This window comes from Dromiciops gliroides, chromosome 1 (genome assembly GCF_019393635.1).
Source record: "Dromiciops gliroides isolate mDroGli1 chromosome 1, mDroGli1.pri, whole genome shotgun sequence".
NCBI classification, from domain to species: domain Eukaryota; kingdom Metazoa; phylum Chordata; class Mammalia; order Microbiotheria; family Microbiotheriidae; genus Dromiciops; species Dromiciops gliroides.
The window spans coordinates 73,488,795-73,503,646 of record NC_057861.1 but is presented as its reverse complement, the minus strand read 5'-3'; the positions used below and the strand labels follow the sequence as shown (position 1 = coordinate 73,503,646).

The 14,852-nt window shown below is 49.9% G+C and overlaps 1 protein-coding gene across 1 annotated transcript in view; it reads right to left on the bottom strand.

The window, feature by feature from the left end:
• The window catches only part of COL5A3 (collagen type V alpha 3 chain), a 34,107-nt gene that overhangs the window by 13,216 nt on the left and 6,039 nt on the right, over positions 1-14,852 (bottom strand). The window contains exons 5-37 of the mRNA XM_043977022.1: positions 14,195-14,308; positions 13,482-13,628; positions 12,406-12,540; positions 12,099-12,248; positions 11,486-11,533; positions 11,318-11,359; positions 10,342-10,404; positions 9,870-9,944; positions 9,260-9,343; positions 8,789-8,845; positions 8,572-8,625; positions 8,286-8,339; positions 7,926-7,979; positions 7,797-7,850; positions 7,655-7,708; positions 7,224-7,268; positions 6,644-6,697; positions 6,514-6,558; positions 6,325-6,378; positions 6,098-6,142; positions 4,969-5,022; positions 4,702-4,746; positions 4,464-4,517; positions 3,674-3,718; positions 3,511-3,564; positions 3,300-3,407; positions 3,041-3,094; positions 1,590-1,643; positions 1,349-1,393; positions 1,125-1,178; positions 832-876; positions 613-666; positions 465-518 (exon numbers count right to left, since the gene is read on the bottom strand). Coding sequence (XP_043832957.1) covers positions 465-518; positions 613-666; positions 832-876; positions 1,125-1,178; positions 1,349-1,393; positions 1,590-1,643; positions 3,041-3,094; positions 3,300-3,407; positions 3,511-3,564; positions 3,674-3,718; positions 4,464-4,517; positions 4,702-4,746; positions 4,969-5,022; positions 6,098-6,142; positions 6,325-6,378; positions 6,514-6,558; positions 6,644-6,697; positions 7,224-7,268; positions 7,655-7,708; positions 7,797-7,850; positions 7,926-7,979; positions 8,286-8,339; positions 8,572-8,625; positions 8,789-8,845; positions 9,260-9,343; positions 9,870-9,944; positions 10,342-10,404; positions 11,318-11,359; positions 11,486-11,533; positions 12,099-12,248; positions 12,406-12,540; positions 13,482-13,628; positions 14,195-14,308 — 2,148 coding nt within the window. The remainder of the gene's footprint in view (positions 1-464; positions 519-612; positions 667-831; positions 877-1,124; positions 1,179-1,348; positions 1,394-1,589; positions 1,644-3,040; positions 3,095-3,299; positions 3,408-3,510; positions 3,565-3,673; positions 3,719-4,463; positions 4,518-4,701; positions 4,747-4,968; positions 5,023-6,097; positions 6,143-6,324; positions 6,379-6,513; positions 6,559-6,643; positions 6,698-7,223; positions 7,269-7,654; positions 7,709-7,796; positions 7,851-7,925; positions 7,980-8,285; positions 8,340-8,571; positions 8,626-8,788; positions 8,846-9,259; positions 9,344-9,869; positions 9,945-10,341; positions 10,405-11,317; positions 11,360-11,485; positions 11,534-12,098; positions 12,249-12,405; positions 12,541-13,481; positions 13,629-14,194; positions 14,309-14,852) is intronic.

Below are 14,852 nucleotides of genomic sequence, written 5' to 3'. Positions count from 1 at the left end.
GAAACTGAGGCTCAGTCACTTGTGCCAAGTCATACAATTAGTCTGTAGCAGAGCTGGGGACAGAACCCAGATGTCCTGTCTCCAAATCCAATGCCTTCTTCCATGATACTTTGCTGGAGGAACCAGGAGAAAAGACCTTGGGGAGGCCACAGGGGAGAGTTGAAAGAAGGGGAAGGCATGGAAAGAAGGTGGCCTTGAGAAAACATGAGCAGAATCAGGAAAAGGAGGTGGGAAGAGAAGGAGAGGATGTGGGAGAATGTGGGAGAATTCTGGGGAAAGAGTTTGGGAGGACACTGAGGAAGAGTTGGGTGGGAACACAGGGGAGTGGACAAGAAATGAGCAAGCTGTAAGAGGGGTGAGAAGGTGCGGGTGGGGAACAACATAGATAAGTCGGAGGAGGAAGAGTTGGAGGCAACATGGGTTAGGAGGTAGACAGGACGTGGGTAGGTCTGGGCAGTTCTTACCAACTCTCCCCGCTGCCCAGGGTGACCAGGTCTTCCTTCTTTCCCTGCAGGGCCCTGGAGAAAGATTTTCAGGGCAGTAAGGGAGAGGAGACATGGAGCACTAAGCCTCGGTTCCTTCTCCACCCCTCCCTAGAACAGAGTAACTCACTGGAGGTCCTTTTGGCCCAGGAAATCCAGGGGGTCCCATCAGGCCCTGGGGGCCCTGGAATAGAAGAGGGTGGTTAACAGGTCCCTCCTTCCTTGGCCTGGACATTCTCTAGTATGTCTGTCTCTAGGACTTAGCTTTTCCAACCTCCATTCCCAGGAGTCCACGACCCCAGGACCTGCCCAACACCACCCCCAGATTCTTCCTTGTGCCCCCACTGACCTTTTCTCCAGGAACCCCTGGAGCACCATCATGGCCCACATCTCCCTAGGATACAGAAAAGAAGCTCAACTCAAGACCTGACTAAACTGGAAAGGCTGGGAGGGACTGGGAGATCATGATGGGGACTGTTCCCCTTTGAAAGGTCCTGGGTGAGGGCCTTGACCCAACACATCCCCCTCACCCCCATACTCCACTCTCAGGAGGTTTGGGAGGATTTGGATATCAGGCAGGGTCTGTAAGGAAGGGAGAAAAGGGGTCTTGATGGAAGAGGTTCTACATGCCCTCTCCTATACCTTGGGGCCTGGTTTTCCTGTGGGCCCATTCTGTCCTCTCTCTCCACGGGATCCCTAAGAGGAGAAAGCAATTGAGATAGAGTGGGAAGGGGAAGGCCCAGGTGAAGCCCTTCCATTCTCTCCTTGTCTAATTCTCACCCATCCTTCCCACCCAACCTTCCCCATCACAAGGGAGGAGGCAAGAGTTTGGGTGATGGGAAGTAGAAGAAGAGAGAGTTACTTACTGGTGGTCCCCTCTCTCCTTCCTGTCCTGGCTGACCAGCCTTCCCCTGAGAGAGAGAGAGAGAGAGAGAGAGAGGAGAGTAAGGTCACATAATTATAGCTGAACAAGAGAAACACAGTTCAGATAGGCAGAATGAAGGGAGGGGGGAGAAGGTGTCAGTCCCCACCCCCTCCGCAGTAAGGTGCATGCACTCTCCCACTCAGATACACTGATCACCGTCTCTCCCCCTGCTCCTTGCTTACCCGTTTCCCTTTCTCACCAGCCAGACCGAGTGGTCCTGGAAGCCCAGTGGATCCCTGAGTAGGGAGAAGCAGAGAGGAGATGGGAGCTGGCGCTGGGGCAGCAGGGGAGGAGGAGAAGGAAGGAGATGCTGCCAACATTTACTTTTTTTCCCCCAACATTTACTTTTTTTTGGTGAGGTAATTGGGGTTAAGTGACTGGCCCAGGGTCACACAGCTAGTAAGTGTTAAGTGTCTGAGTCCGGATTTGAACTCAGGTCCTCCTGAATCCAGGGCTGGTGCTCTATCCACTGTACCACCTAGCTGCTCCTCCTAGGCCTAGTTTTGCCACTTCTTCCATGTTCTTCTCTGGCTCTTTGGCACCTCTCCCTCCTCTGAAAAGCCATAGACCTTGTGGTATGAAAGCACAGGGGGCTCACAGCTGGGAGGGACCCCAGAGGATATCTGGTCTAACACATACCTGATTGAGACCCCCCCCCCACGGCAATATCTTTCCCAAAATGTCATCCAGGATTGTCAGGTGCATTTCCTAATCTTTTATTTTTTTCCTCTATAACAAGGTAAGACTTATTATGGGTAGGAAGGGATGAGGTGCACTTCATCCATAAATGAGAAGAATGTAGAAATTAAAAGGAATAAATGAACTTTTTTTTTTTAGTGAAGCAATTGGGGTTAAGTGACTTGCCTAGAGTCACACAGCCAGTAAGTGTTAAGTGTCTGAGGCCGGATTTGAACTCAGGTACTCCTGACTCCAGGGCCAGTGCTCTATCTGCTGTACCACCTAGCTGCCCATAAATGAAGCTTTTTGAAAAGCCCTCAATCAGCTTCCACATGAATACCTCCAGTGATGGGCAGTTCACCACCTTCTCTGTCATTCCCCATCATTCAATTCAGGCAGCCCATCACACTTCAGAATTGCTCTAATTGTCAAGAGGTTTTCCTTACATTGAACAGAGATCTCTGCTGCACCCACCCACTGCTCCCCTGTGGGTGGTTCTGCAGCCAAGTTGAATAAAATGAAGTCTCTCTTCCCTATTTATTCCTCTAAATACTTGAGAGAGAGAGAGAGAGAGAGAGAGAGAGAGAGAGAGAGAGAGAGAGAGAGAGAGAGAGAGAGCGAGCACTAGTGAACGAGCTTGGGTCCCCTCAAGTCTTTTTTTTCTTCAGGTCAAACCTTCCCAGTTTTTTCCTTGTATAGCATGGTCTCCAGTCTCTTCACCATCTTGGCTGCCGACTTCTGGACCACTTGCCAAGTATCTCCTAGACTAATGAGTATCTTTGAGGACACAGAATATCTTACCCTTCTCTATATATTGCCAGAGCAATCTCATGGGCCCTTGGTAAGTACTCCACAGAAACTAAATAACCTCACATTGTACATGACTTTCCCTTTCCTCATTATCTTGTCACAGGGCAGGGTTTTTGAGCCCCCTGCCCATTCTCTATCCCCTTACCTTAGGGCCCTGACGGCCTGGATATCCTGGGAGGCCTGGGATACCAAGTTTGCCCTGTCGAGAGAACAGAGGGCGAAGGTTACAGAAATCAGCCCTCTGCGGATGTGTCTGTGGGGGTGGGACCAGAGGCCAGGCTGGAGGTCAGACAATAGCTAGATATAGACAGGGGTGAGAGGGGAGAGGATCTGAGCCACAGGGACACAAATGGAGAAAGCAGTGCCAATGAGGAAGTTGGAGAGGGTGTTCTCTCTTTTCATACCTTCTCCCCAGCTGGGCCTGGGGGTCCCTCCTCACCCAGCAATCCTGCCTGACCCTTCAACCCCTCTGGTCCATCCTCTCCTCTTGGGCCCAGCAGTCCAGGATTACCCTGGAAGAGAGAAGATGCACCTTGGTTAACTCAGCTCCTCACACTTCCTTTTTCCCACTCCCCACCCCCTCCACTCCATCTACCCCTCACCCCTTAATCTTACTCTATCTCCTTTTAGACCTGCATCACCCTTAAAGCCTGGGAAGCCATCTTCTCCCTGGATTGGGGGAGAGCACAAAAGTTAAAAATAGGGTCTTTGGGGAGGGGCACAGAAAAGGCCTCAATCATTTGGGGAAAGAACCTTGGCACCCCACTTTCCCTCTTACCTTCTCGCCTTTCTCCCCCTTTAGGCCTCGGTTTCCAGATGTACCCTGTAGAGATAAAGCCCCTCTGTTGAGAAACATATGGGTTGGGGTCTCACAATCCATTATACCTTTGCTAGGGAGAAAATCTGTCACTATCCAGTGTCTACTGGGATCTTAGCCAGAGCTGTTAGTTCCTAATGGGTATTGATAGATGACCCCCTCCCAGTTCACCCCTCTGCCCATCCACACCCAGGTAAAGTCATGTGAAAACCAATACTAAGAGCAGGCCTGAAGGCGAAGACCTGTGGCACTCATAGTATATGAGATGGGTTGATTTTTTTTGACCTGGGTTAGCTTGCCTAAGTATCTCCCCCAACTCCCTATCTGCTTGCTAGAATAATGTGGGCATGCAGTGTAGGGTGTAGTTGATTGGTGGTACCCAGACACTCTGCCTCTAGGCTCCTTCTGCCCTTTCATAAAGACACTCAATTCCCCCCCCCCTTCCTGGGGGCCCAACATTCCATCCCAGCCCTTTGTCTCACTTAGGAAGCCCCAGAACATTCTTGGGTCACACAATATGTGACTCTGTACTCTGGCTACAATGTGACTCTGTGCTGGGCTACAATATGACTTTGTGCCCAACACTGCAGTCCACACCCTGACCAGCCAGGCCTTGACCTTCTCTCCATACACCCAAGGGTCCATACTGAACCATTCTATCATTGGGGAGTGTTCCTAGAATGTAGTTCCTATGGATTGCCCATATAAGGAGCTCTGCCCACTGTGCCTACAGATCATGGGTATTACAGACCTTCACTCCTCGCTGCCCAGGATATCCTGTTGGGCCTGGGGGCCCTTCTGGACCCTAGGGATTGAAGCAGGGTCAGCATTCAAATTAATTCTTTTGAACCCCCCCCAAAACTCCCAGACCTCCAAGTCTCTCTGCTCAATTGTCTTCCTGGTCTACAGTCCCCAAATTCCTAATTAATGACCCCCAAGTCCCAAGCTTCCCCAAGCCTGAGCCTAACCCATCTTCTCAGTATACTCACCTGGGCCCCTTTCTCTCCTGTGGGGCCCTCATGGCCGGGGTGACCCTATGGGGGACACACACCTGGGAAGGTCAGGAGTCAGCCAGCTATCCAAAACCTAGAAGTTCCCATAATCCCCCAAGCTCCTCCTTTATCCCCAAATTTCAGCCCTTACTCCCAAACATCAGTGGTGTCTCCACTTCTCCCATAACACCATCCCCCTCCCAACCACTGGACCACTCATTCATCCTTCCATACACCCCCTCCTCCCATAACTCCAGTCCTCACCGGTGGGCCATCAGCTCCTGGAAGGCCTGGAATTCCTGGCTTTCCTGGGGGCCCCTAGGGGGAAGAGGAATATTATTCTATAGGGTGGAGCAAAAGGGAGAAATCATAGAGCCTGAAATTCTGGGACTCCCTCCCCACCTTGGGGGTAGCTGGCCAAGTCATGCAACTCTTGGAAGAGTAGAGGATGGTGCAGTGGATAGAGCACTGGCCCTGAAGTCAGAAGGACCTGAGTTCAAATCTGGCCTCAGACACTTAACACTTACTAGCTGTGTGACTCTAGGCAAGTCACTTAACCCCAATTGCCTCACCAAAAAAAAAAAAAAAAAAAGAGTAGAGCATGAATGGCCATCTACATTGACTGAGGTGTTAGAGTGAAGTACAATGGCTTTATAAGGCCATAACGGAATAAGCATTTATTAAGTGCCCACTGTGTGTCAGGCATTAAGCCAAGTGCTTTACAAATATGATCTCATTTGATCCTCACAACAACCCTGAGAAGTTGGTGTTATTATTATCCCCATTTTACAGATGAAGAAACTGAGGCAAACAGAGGTGAAGTGACTTGCCTAGGGTCACACCACAAGTGTCTGAGGCCAGATTTTAACTACTTCCTGATTTCTTATACTCTTTTTGCTCATAGCACCATATTTGTTGCCATGAAGAATTGTGGCACACTGAATGTATCATTTAGCAACTCTGTGGGAGAACTGAGGAATCTGTGCTTGTACCCATGCATTTTCACTTCAATAAGAACAGCTGTTTGAGTTGAGTGCTTTGTCATTTCAAGGTCTGATGTAGCTTGATGGGCGTAGGTATAAGTAACGGACAAGTTTTGTTTAACTCACAAACTCTATACTTCTTGTACTTTGTGTGCTAGGGGAATGAGATTCATATTAAACAAAATTATTTGTAAATATTCTTTTATCTTCAATAATATAACATCTGACATCTCATGGTACACTCTTTGAAAACCACCGGTGTAGAACTAGGTGCTACTTTCAAATAGGTCTGTCCTGCCATGAGGCAGATAGGACGGGGATCTGAGGATGGGAATAAGGCATTTAGTCAAAGTCTCCCCCCTGGCCCCAGAGACCCTGATCATAGGGAGAAGAGAGGATCAATCCTTTACCTTTTCTCCTGGTGCCCCAATTAGGCCCTGTGATCCAGGGAGACCCTGGAAAAGATAGGTAGGGAGTGTGAGAAAGGGGGGACAGGAGGAAGAAAAGAGCCATGAGGAAGATCCCTAAGCTCAGAGCCTGGCAAACTAGGAGGAGAGACTTTGAAGAGTTTGAATGACCTCATTGTTGCTACCTTGCCCAACCCCACCTCCCACCCCATCTCCATCCTGTCACATACCTGGGATCCTGGGTTTCCTTGCTGACCTGGAGGGCCTGGCTCTCCTGGGATACCCTGGGGAGAAAAGGACAAGGTGGAGTTTAAAGAAGATGGGAGTCATTAGGGAAGAGTGGGGACGGTGAGGTTGGAGGTTAGAGGAGGGCCAGTGAGAACAGCTGGGGAGGGTCTAAGAGAGAAATAAACTCTCACCACATTTCCTTTGGCACCAGGAGGTCCATCTATCCCTATCATACCCTGAGGGAAAGGAGTGTGAGAGTTGAGACACAGCAACAAAAATACAGAATTTCAGAAAGAAAAAAGATGGAGATAGACTTCTTACTGGTTGTCCTGGGGGGCCCGGGGGCCCTCTTGAACCAATCAGCCCCCGAGGTCCCTGGAAGAAACAAAAGGTACTATCACCATCCCTGTTGACCTCAGTTATGATCATCTCTACCTAGATTCAAATCACACCCACACCCACACCCACACCCACACCCACACCCACCCACACACACACACACCCACCCACACACACACACACACACACACACACACACGGAAGTCAGTGGCAGTCAGAGGAAGGCAAAGAGAGACTGAGGTACGGATTGAGAATCTTGGCATTGCTCTGGAAAGCTAGGATCATACAGTCATAGATATGGAGCCTGAAAAGGCCTTAGAAATTGTCTAGTACAGGGCTTCTTAAACTTTTTCCACTCGTGACCCCTCTTTGCCCAAGAAATATTTATGTGACTCCAGGCACATAGGTCTATAAAATAGCCTTTTACTATTGCCTAATTTTTCACGACCCCTGACATTCAGTTATGCAACCCTGTATGGGGTCACAACCCACAGTTTAAGAAGCTGTGGTCTAGTCCCTCTTCTCTCCCAGTACAATGTGTCTCAGGGTTCAGGATACTCACTGGCTCCCCAGCTTGGCCAATGGGCCCTGGAGGCCCCTCTGAGCCCTATAAATAATTAAACAAATTGGTAAATAAATTAAGGAAGGAAGGAATAAATGAATGAATAAGTGAGTAAATAAGCAGATAAATAAATAGATGGAATGGATGAATTAATGGACAAATAAATAATAAACAAACATGCAAATAAATAAATAAATATTTGATAAATAAATAAACGAATGATAAATAAATCCATAAAGATGGGAAGTGCTAACTAGAAAAAAGACTTCCTGAAGTAGGGGGGAAATCCCTCTCTCTATATAGAATCCCACCCCTAGTACCCAGGTTATAGCCCCAGGCCATGAGTCTGATCACCACACTGCTCCCAGATAGGCCATCTAACCTTGATTCCCCACTCATAGCCAACCCCTAACCTCCCTCCCCCATCTTACCTTCTTACCATCCTCCCCAGGGGGCCCTGGCTGCCCAACATGGCCAACATCTCCCTGGAGAAAGAATAAGGGAGAGTGAGTATAGGAAGCACATTGGAAGGAAAAGAATTCTCCAGGGGATGGAGGGTATTGAGACACTTACCCTTTGACCTTTCTCCCCTGGCAGCCCTGGAAGGCCATCAAAACCCCGGTCACCCTGTTCAGAGAGATATGAGTTGGGCTTTGAACCTGAGGACACCTCACACTGCCCTGCCAAATTCCCGTCACCTACCTTAGGCCCAGTGTCCCCTGGGAGGCCCCGTGCCCCATCTGCTCCAGAGCGACCCTGTAGCCCAAGATGGAGAGAGTCAGGTCAGGATGGTGAGAGGGGACAGAGAGGTGAGAAGACATGGCTGTCCTCCCTGCCCCTCTTGGCCACCCTCCTGTCACACTGGCTAAACCCTCTGCCCTCTGAGACTTTCAGCTTCTCTACCAGCACAGCTCTTATCTCACTGCTGTGTCCAGGTAAAATGAAACAGAAGATGCTTAGGGTTCAGAGCTACAGGTCTCTGATCTTCCTTTTGTCATGCCACATTTCCAGAAAAGAATGTCTGTGTCATTTGAAGCTCAATGGAAGTTCTAGGTCATTTACCTGTTTTCCTTCTTTCCCGGGAGGCCCAGGTAAGCCCTGTAAACCTCTAGGACCCTGTAGGAGAAAGAGAATGAGAATAGAGGTAGGAAAATCCTAGGGTGTCTCAACTTTTCCCCTAACCCTTGGAAGGATGAAGAGGGGGTGGGGGGTTCACAGACATAAAGGCCCCAGCCACCTCCCTCAGTCTTTCCTCCAAACCAGCTCCTTCTTGTGCCCTGACCCATGGAAAGATCCCTCTCATCCTGGTCATCATTGGTCAGATACCAACACCTCCCAAAAAACTCACCTGTGGTCCTGCTATCCCTGTTTCTCCTTTCAGACCAGGATATCCAGGGAGACCCTGAACAGGGGCAGAAGAGTTGGAACAGTGAGTGATCAGAAAGAAGTAACCCACCCAGGGGGAACACAGGAACTGATTTTCCTCACTTTCCCTCCCTCCTCTGCAAGCCTCCTCTCTACCCTCAACCCCCCTCCACCATTACAGGTCCTGCCTCCCAACTCACCAAGGGTCCGGCTCGACCTGTAAGCCCCACAGGGCCAGGAGGGCCTTGCATGGAGAGCTGGAGAATTGGGAAGAGATATTAGTGTATCCCCAAGAGCCTTTTCATTATCCCCACAGATACCAAGCAACCCCTCCCCAGAGAGTAGAGAGAAATACCACTCTGAGTCCCTCCTGAACCTCCCCACCCAAGACGGGAAGGAGATGAAGAAGGGACATGTCCCCATCAGCCCAGGATGTACCACGAGAGGCCTTCCATCACCATGCCAGCCCATTACCTTCTCTCGTCATATCCCTGTCTATTACCCCCATGAATGCCTACTTATTCACCCTTAACCACCCCTACCCACTAAAGCCATTCATTTACCCAAGTTTAATTTCTATGAGCCCTCATTAGCTCCACAAAAGCTTCCTCATCTCTTATAGAACCCCTTATTCTTCCCATAGGCCTCTCATTACCCATGTAGGCTCCCACCTGGGCTTGCTGTAGCACTGCCTGTGCCTGTGCCTGTTGAAAGGAGCTTGGGGGACCCTTGAGGAACTCACCCCCAAATTGGAACTGGGGAGATAGAAAGGATGAGTAAGGGAGGGACCAAAGAGAAACAGCCCTACCCCAAATCTATAGGTCAAGGCCCCTCTCATAAGCACACACGGAGGGGACGAGGGGAGGGGAAATAAGGGAGCCCATGGAGGGACAGTCTACTCACAGATTTCCCCATCACCATATCAGTGTTTGAGATCAGGGTGAAATTTACAAATGGGGAGCCAGTGCACCCCCACTTCTGTACATCCATTTGGGGAGAAAGGGACAGAGGGGCTATGGAAGGACATTCATCTATAAATAAGGGTCCCCCAAACACACAATGGGGGAAGGTGGGGTGGAGCCATGGAGGAGCATCCCCCCAAATATATCAGAGCCTACATGTGCAGTGGGGAGGAAGGCAGAGTTGTACCATGGAGGGACAGCCTCTTCCCCTTTAGATCACCGTTCTCTCCCATATCCAAGTATTACTAGGGAATGTGGAAGACACGGGTCCCCTCCACTATCAGAGCCCCTTCTGGTCCCATTCCCCTTCCCAACTCACAGGCATCATAATCACAGTTCCAGGGAGGCCTCGGACACCATCTACTCCAGGGATACCAGGGCGACCAGCAGGGCCCTGACAGAGAGGAGATGAAAAGCCATGTCTATTCAAGGAGATTCACATAGAGACAGGGCAATACAGGGAGCTCAAGATAGAATAGTATGAGGACCACAGGAGAAGAAAAGGATCAAACAGAAACAAAGAATAACATTGGTCAGGGATACATTGGAAGAGGGTGAAGAGATCACCTAATCCAGCCCCTTCATTTTACAGATGAGAAAAATGGGACCTAATGAACTCAAATAAATGACTTGTCCAAGGTCACACTAAACAGCAGAACCATAATTCAGACAAAAGTCTTCTAATTCCCTGAGTCAGGACTTCTTTCCAGACTCATTTCCAAGTTTCTGCCTCCCCCAGTCTCTGAAGTGTCACCCAAACCTCATCTCTCCTTCCATGCTTGTCTTCTTACCCTTTCACCTGGGTCCCCAGGGAAGCCAGGTGGGCCAGGAGGGCCTGAAGGGCCGACTGTTCCCTGTGGGAAAAGAAAAATCAGGAGTCAAAATGTAAGAGATGTCTGGGGTTGGGACTGATTCCATCTTCAGTGGTTCCCATAGTGACCTCTTTACACTGGCATCTCCAACACTGACCTCTTTTTTGGGGGGTGGGGCAATGAGGGTTAAGTGACTTTCCCAGGGTCACACAACTAGTAAGTGTCAAGTGCCTGAGGCTGGATTTGAACTCGGTACTCCTGAATCCAAGGCTGGTACTTTATCCACTGCACTACCTAGCTGCCCCTAGCTGACCTCTTTTTTAAAAAATTATTTTTACTTTCAGTTCCAATTTCTCTCCCTCCATCTATACCATTAAGAAGCAAGAAATAGGAAACCCATTATACATATTAAAGTCACACAAAGCCTTTTTCCAAATGATCCCCTTTAGACCCCTCTCCAGTTCCCCCCTATCTGAACCCCATCACTGTTCCCCTTCAATCACTCCTCACCAGCTACTCTTTTTCCCCCCCTTTTTTTTGGGCAAGCAATGGGGGTTAAGTGACTTGCCCAGGGTCACACAGCTAGTAAGTGTCAAGTGTCTGAGGCTGGATTTGAATTCAGGTACTCTAACCACTGCGCCATCTAGCTGCCCCCACCAGCTACTCTTATAATGACCGCCATAACTGTGTCCCTTTCAAGTCCTTCACTGAGCTTCAATGATCCCCGCCAGACTCCCTTCAATCATCCCTCCTCACTGAACTCTACTGACCTTTGATTCAAAAGCAACCTCTCTCCCGACTATGTGCCCTCTTCTCTGGTTTTGTGGCTTTGGATTGAGAAGAATGGAAGTCAATCTAGAAATTATTACTAAAGTTCATCCTAGAGCCAGGAGTTGAAAAGGTGGGATGACCAAACGGAAAGGAAGTGAGAAAGGGTTGGGGTATTAATGCTCACCAAGGGCCCCGGAAGTCCTGGGTGTCCCTCAAACTGCTGGCCCTGAGAGAAAAACACAAGTATGACCCCACACCCCTCAGTCACAGCACCCCCTCCCCCACATCCCAGAAAGATGGGGGGGGGAATCCAACACTGCCCCAGACCTGGTGTTTACTGTCTCCCACTCACCAGTTCAATAACTGCTGGCTCCCCTTTTTGACCCTTTTCACCAGCATCCTGGGGTACAGTGGAAAGAGAAGAGAGGAGTGCAATACAGAGACTCAGAATCTCTCAGAAACCCCACCCAGCTCCTCTCCCCCATTGGGTAAAGTATCAACCCTTACCTTTGTTCATGTTGTCACCCATCCTATAATTCCTCATTCTTTCCCCTCCTCTATAAATACATCCCTCCCTTACCCAGGACACAGATCTTGCTGAAACCCTGGTTTCCCCATAAGCCCACTGGGCTCACCATACTGGTACCACCATACTGTCCCCTCTGCTTAGGGGTTCTGTATCCCAGGCCCTCAACCTCCCCAAGGCCCCATGTACCCCTGGAGCCCTCCATTTCCACCAAATTCCCAATTCTTCCATAGTTTCCTATTCCCCAGGGAGCACTTCATCCTTCAGAGATAGCCTCCTCTTCTCAAACCCCTCATGCTACTCAGAGACTATCTCTCAACACCTTTCATCCCTACCCAGAGTCTCCTCTCCCTTGGAGCCTATTTTCCTAGGGCCCCATATCTTCCCCAAGTCCCCTTACATCTTCCCCTTATTCCCCAGAGATCTCCCCCAAACTCACAGGAAATAGATAGATCTGGGTCTCTGGTCCACGCTCAGCTGGCCCGTAGATGGGGTTCTTGGTATAATTTCCCCACTCTTCATCCCTGCCCTCCCTTGCTTCAGGGAGCTCCTTGATAGCTTGAGAGGACACTGGCTCATTTCCAGGGTCCTTGGAAGAAGCCACAGGGATCAGGAAAACCAGACACATCATTCATCCTTTTGAGCCCAAATAAGCCCTTTCTTTCTGTCTCCCTTCCTCCCTCCTTCACTCTTGCCCCTCAGGTCCTGTCAGCTTCCCAATCCCCCTCCCCAGACCCTGACTTTACCTTATAACTGGTGGCATTGAAATCGATGGCCACTGTGGATGTGATGACTGTGACATTTGGGGGGGCAGTTGGCGCCACAGTGTCTGCCTCAGTGGGGAGAGTTAGAGTCTCTGCCTCAGGAATGTAAGTGTTAGTCTAAGAGAGAAAGAACAGATCAGCACATCTGGAGGACCTGAGGCTGGCAGACAGACCCACACACGATATCACACAGGCCAAGAAACAGTTGAGCACAAGACTAGGAGAGACTGAACACAGGTAGAGGAAAGCATGGACCTCCCATTCTGCAGGAGCTCAGAGAGGAGTGAGCCTAGTGGGCTGTGCTTATAGGGAAAGGGGGGCTTCACCAAGATCTGTGTCCTGGGTAGGGGAGGGATGTATTTATAGAAGAGGGGCAAGGATAAGGAATTGTAGGGTGGGTGACATCATGAACAAAAGTAAGAATTAGCTGGAGAAGAAGGGAGGCACAGGAGGGGAACTCTGGGAGGTCCATTAGGGTCAGACTGGAGATCTCAGATGCCAGGCTGAGGGTTCTGGATGTTAGTCTTGAGAACAGTGGGGCTTGTGAACAATAGAGTCAGTATCAGCCCAAAGGGCCAGGTGTCTGGAAGCCAGAGGCAATATGTCTACCCTGGCCCCAGAATAGCACTCAGTGGTTAGTCCTGCACAGTCTGGCCAGAACAAGGGGATGGGGGTGGGGGTGGACCAGGATCAGACTTATTTCCCCACAACTCCCTGGGGCCTGGGGCAGCTGCTGGAAGAATTGGGTCAAGGGAGGAAAAGGGGGGGGGGAGGTAAGGAGATAGCTCCTAGGCAAAAGGTCAGGACTAAGGAGGGTAAGGAGGACTAAAGAAGCCTGGAAAGGCCCAGGAAGGACTCCAGCCATTCCCCACATCCTGGGGGACACATTGCAGTGACCCCTAATCAGAGACCTCTGATTAGCTGTACCTCTTGCCACCCCCCCCAGTCCCTTCTTAATGACCACTAGTCGCCATTAATGAAAGTTAATGATGGGTGGGATCAGTCTTCTTGGGGAATTTAGATGGTGGAGGGTGGGGTAGGGTGGGGGGAGACCTTACCTGGTCCTCTGGTAAGGTTGGAGGCACTTCTGGTTTCTCAGAATCCTTGTTTTTCTTTTTCTTGCCCTTTCCCTTGCGGCCCTTGCGGCCCTTTCCTTTCCCTTTCCCCTTCCCCTTCCTTTGGGGAGGAGGAGTATTTGGCTCAACCTGGGTAAGAAGGCATTCTGCTCAGGGCCCAGAAGGTGCCCCCCCCCAGAAGCTGTCCTTCTCTAGGTTCGGAACCAGGCTTTCTAATCACATAGGATCCTGGACTGTGAGTTATTAGGGGCTAGCCTGCCCCAAGGTGAGCAATCTAAAATCACTTGCCCCAGGGCAGGGGTCATCCATCCAATGCCAACAAGTCAGGGGTCACCCACTCCATGGTAGGATAATTTTATACACCCCCCCACACATATGATAAATATATAAATAATTTATATAGAATAAATATGTAAATAAATATATAAAAAGTATATATGCCAAAGTATATAAAGTCATCGTATCATAAATTTAACTGGAAGGGACCCTATAGGTCAAGTCGAACCCCTTCATTTTATGAGTGAGGAAACTGCAGTAAAAGAAATTAAGTAGTCATTTGGTCTTGGCTTAATAACAGTATTTGAGGTAGGATTCCAACTCAGGTCTTCCTGATTCCAAGTACAGCCTTCTATCCACAGCGCCATCTAGCTGCCTCTAAGTCATTTATTTTGTTACAAATGCAAAGGTTTGCTTACCTCTGTGGCTGGGGTGGCTGAGGTAGAGGGGGTGTCGCAGCTGGGCAGCAGGTTTTCACAGGCCCTAAAGGCAGCCTGAGCATCTTGCAGGATCATAAGCTCCTGGACATCCCCCTGCAAAGAGGAAAGGAAAAGGAGAGAAGTGAGGGGAGGGTCTGAAGAATCAGGAACTGGGATCATCCTTGCTCTCTCCCAGCCCCCTTGATAGCACCTGCTTTCAGAGTTAGACACCTCCCTCCCCGCCCCCCAACCCCAGGACTATTTCTGATTCTATCTCATACAGGGTAAGGATGGGAAAAGGTGGTCTCAGGTCCCCAGTATGAAAGTAGATAGGAGTGGGGGTGTAGGCTCCCTGGAAACAATTGCAGGAACAGCTGGGACTGACTCAGACTATCTACCACTCCCAGGCCCCCTCGGGGCTGAGTGTTGTGTTGTGGGGGGTAAGGAGAAAAGGAATGGAATGAATCTTCTGGCCTATCCCATCCCATCAAGTTGTGGGAACGGGGGGGGGGGCATGGAAGGGCCTCCTCCCCACAAGTCAATCACATGTATCCAATCTGGACCCAGCCTCTGGAAAAGCCGATCCTGCTCCAGATGTCTCTCTCCCAATACCCTCTCTCCCCATTCTCACAAAGTATGTTTTCAGGAAGAGAGGGGT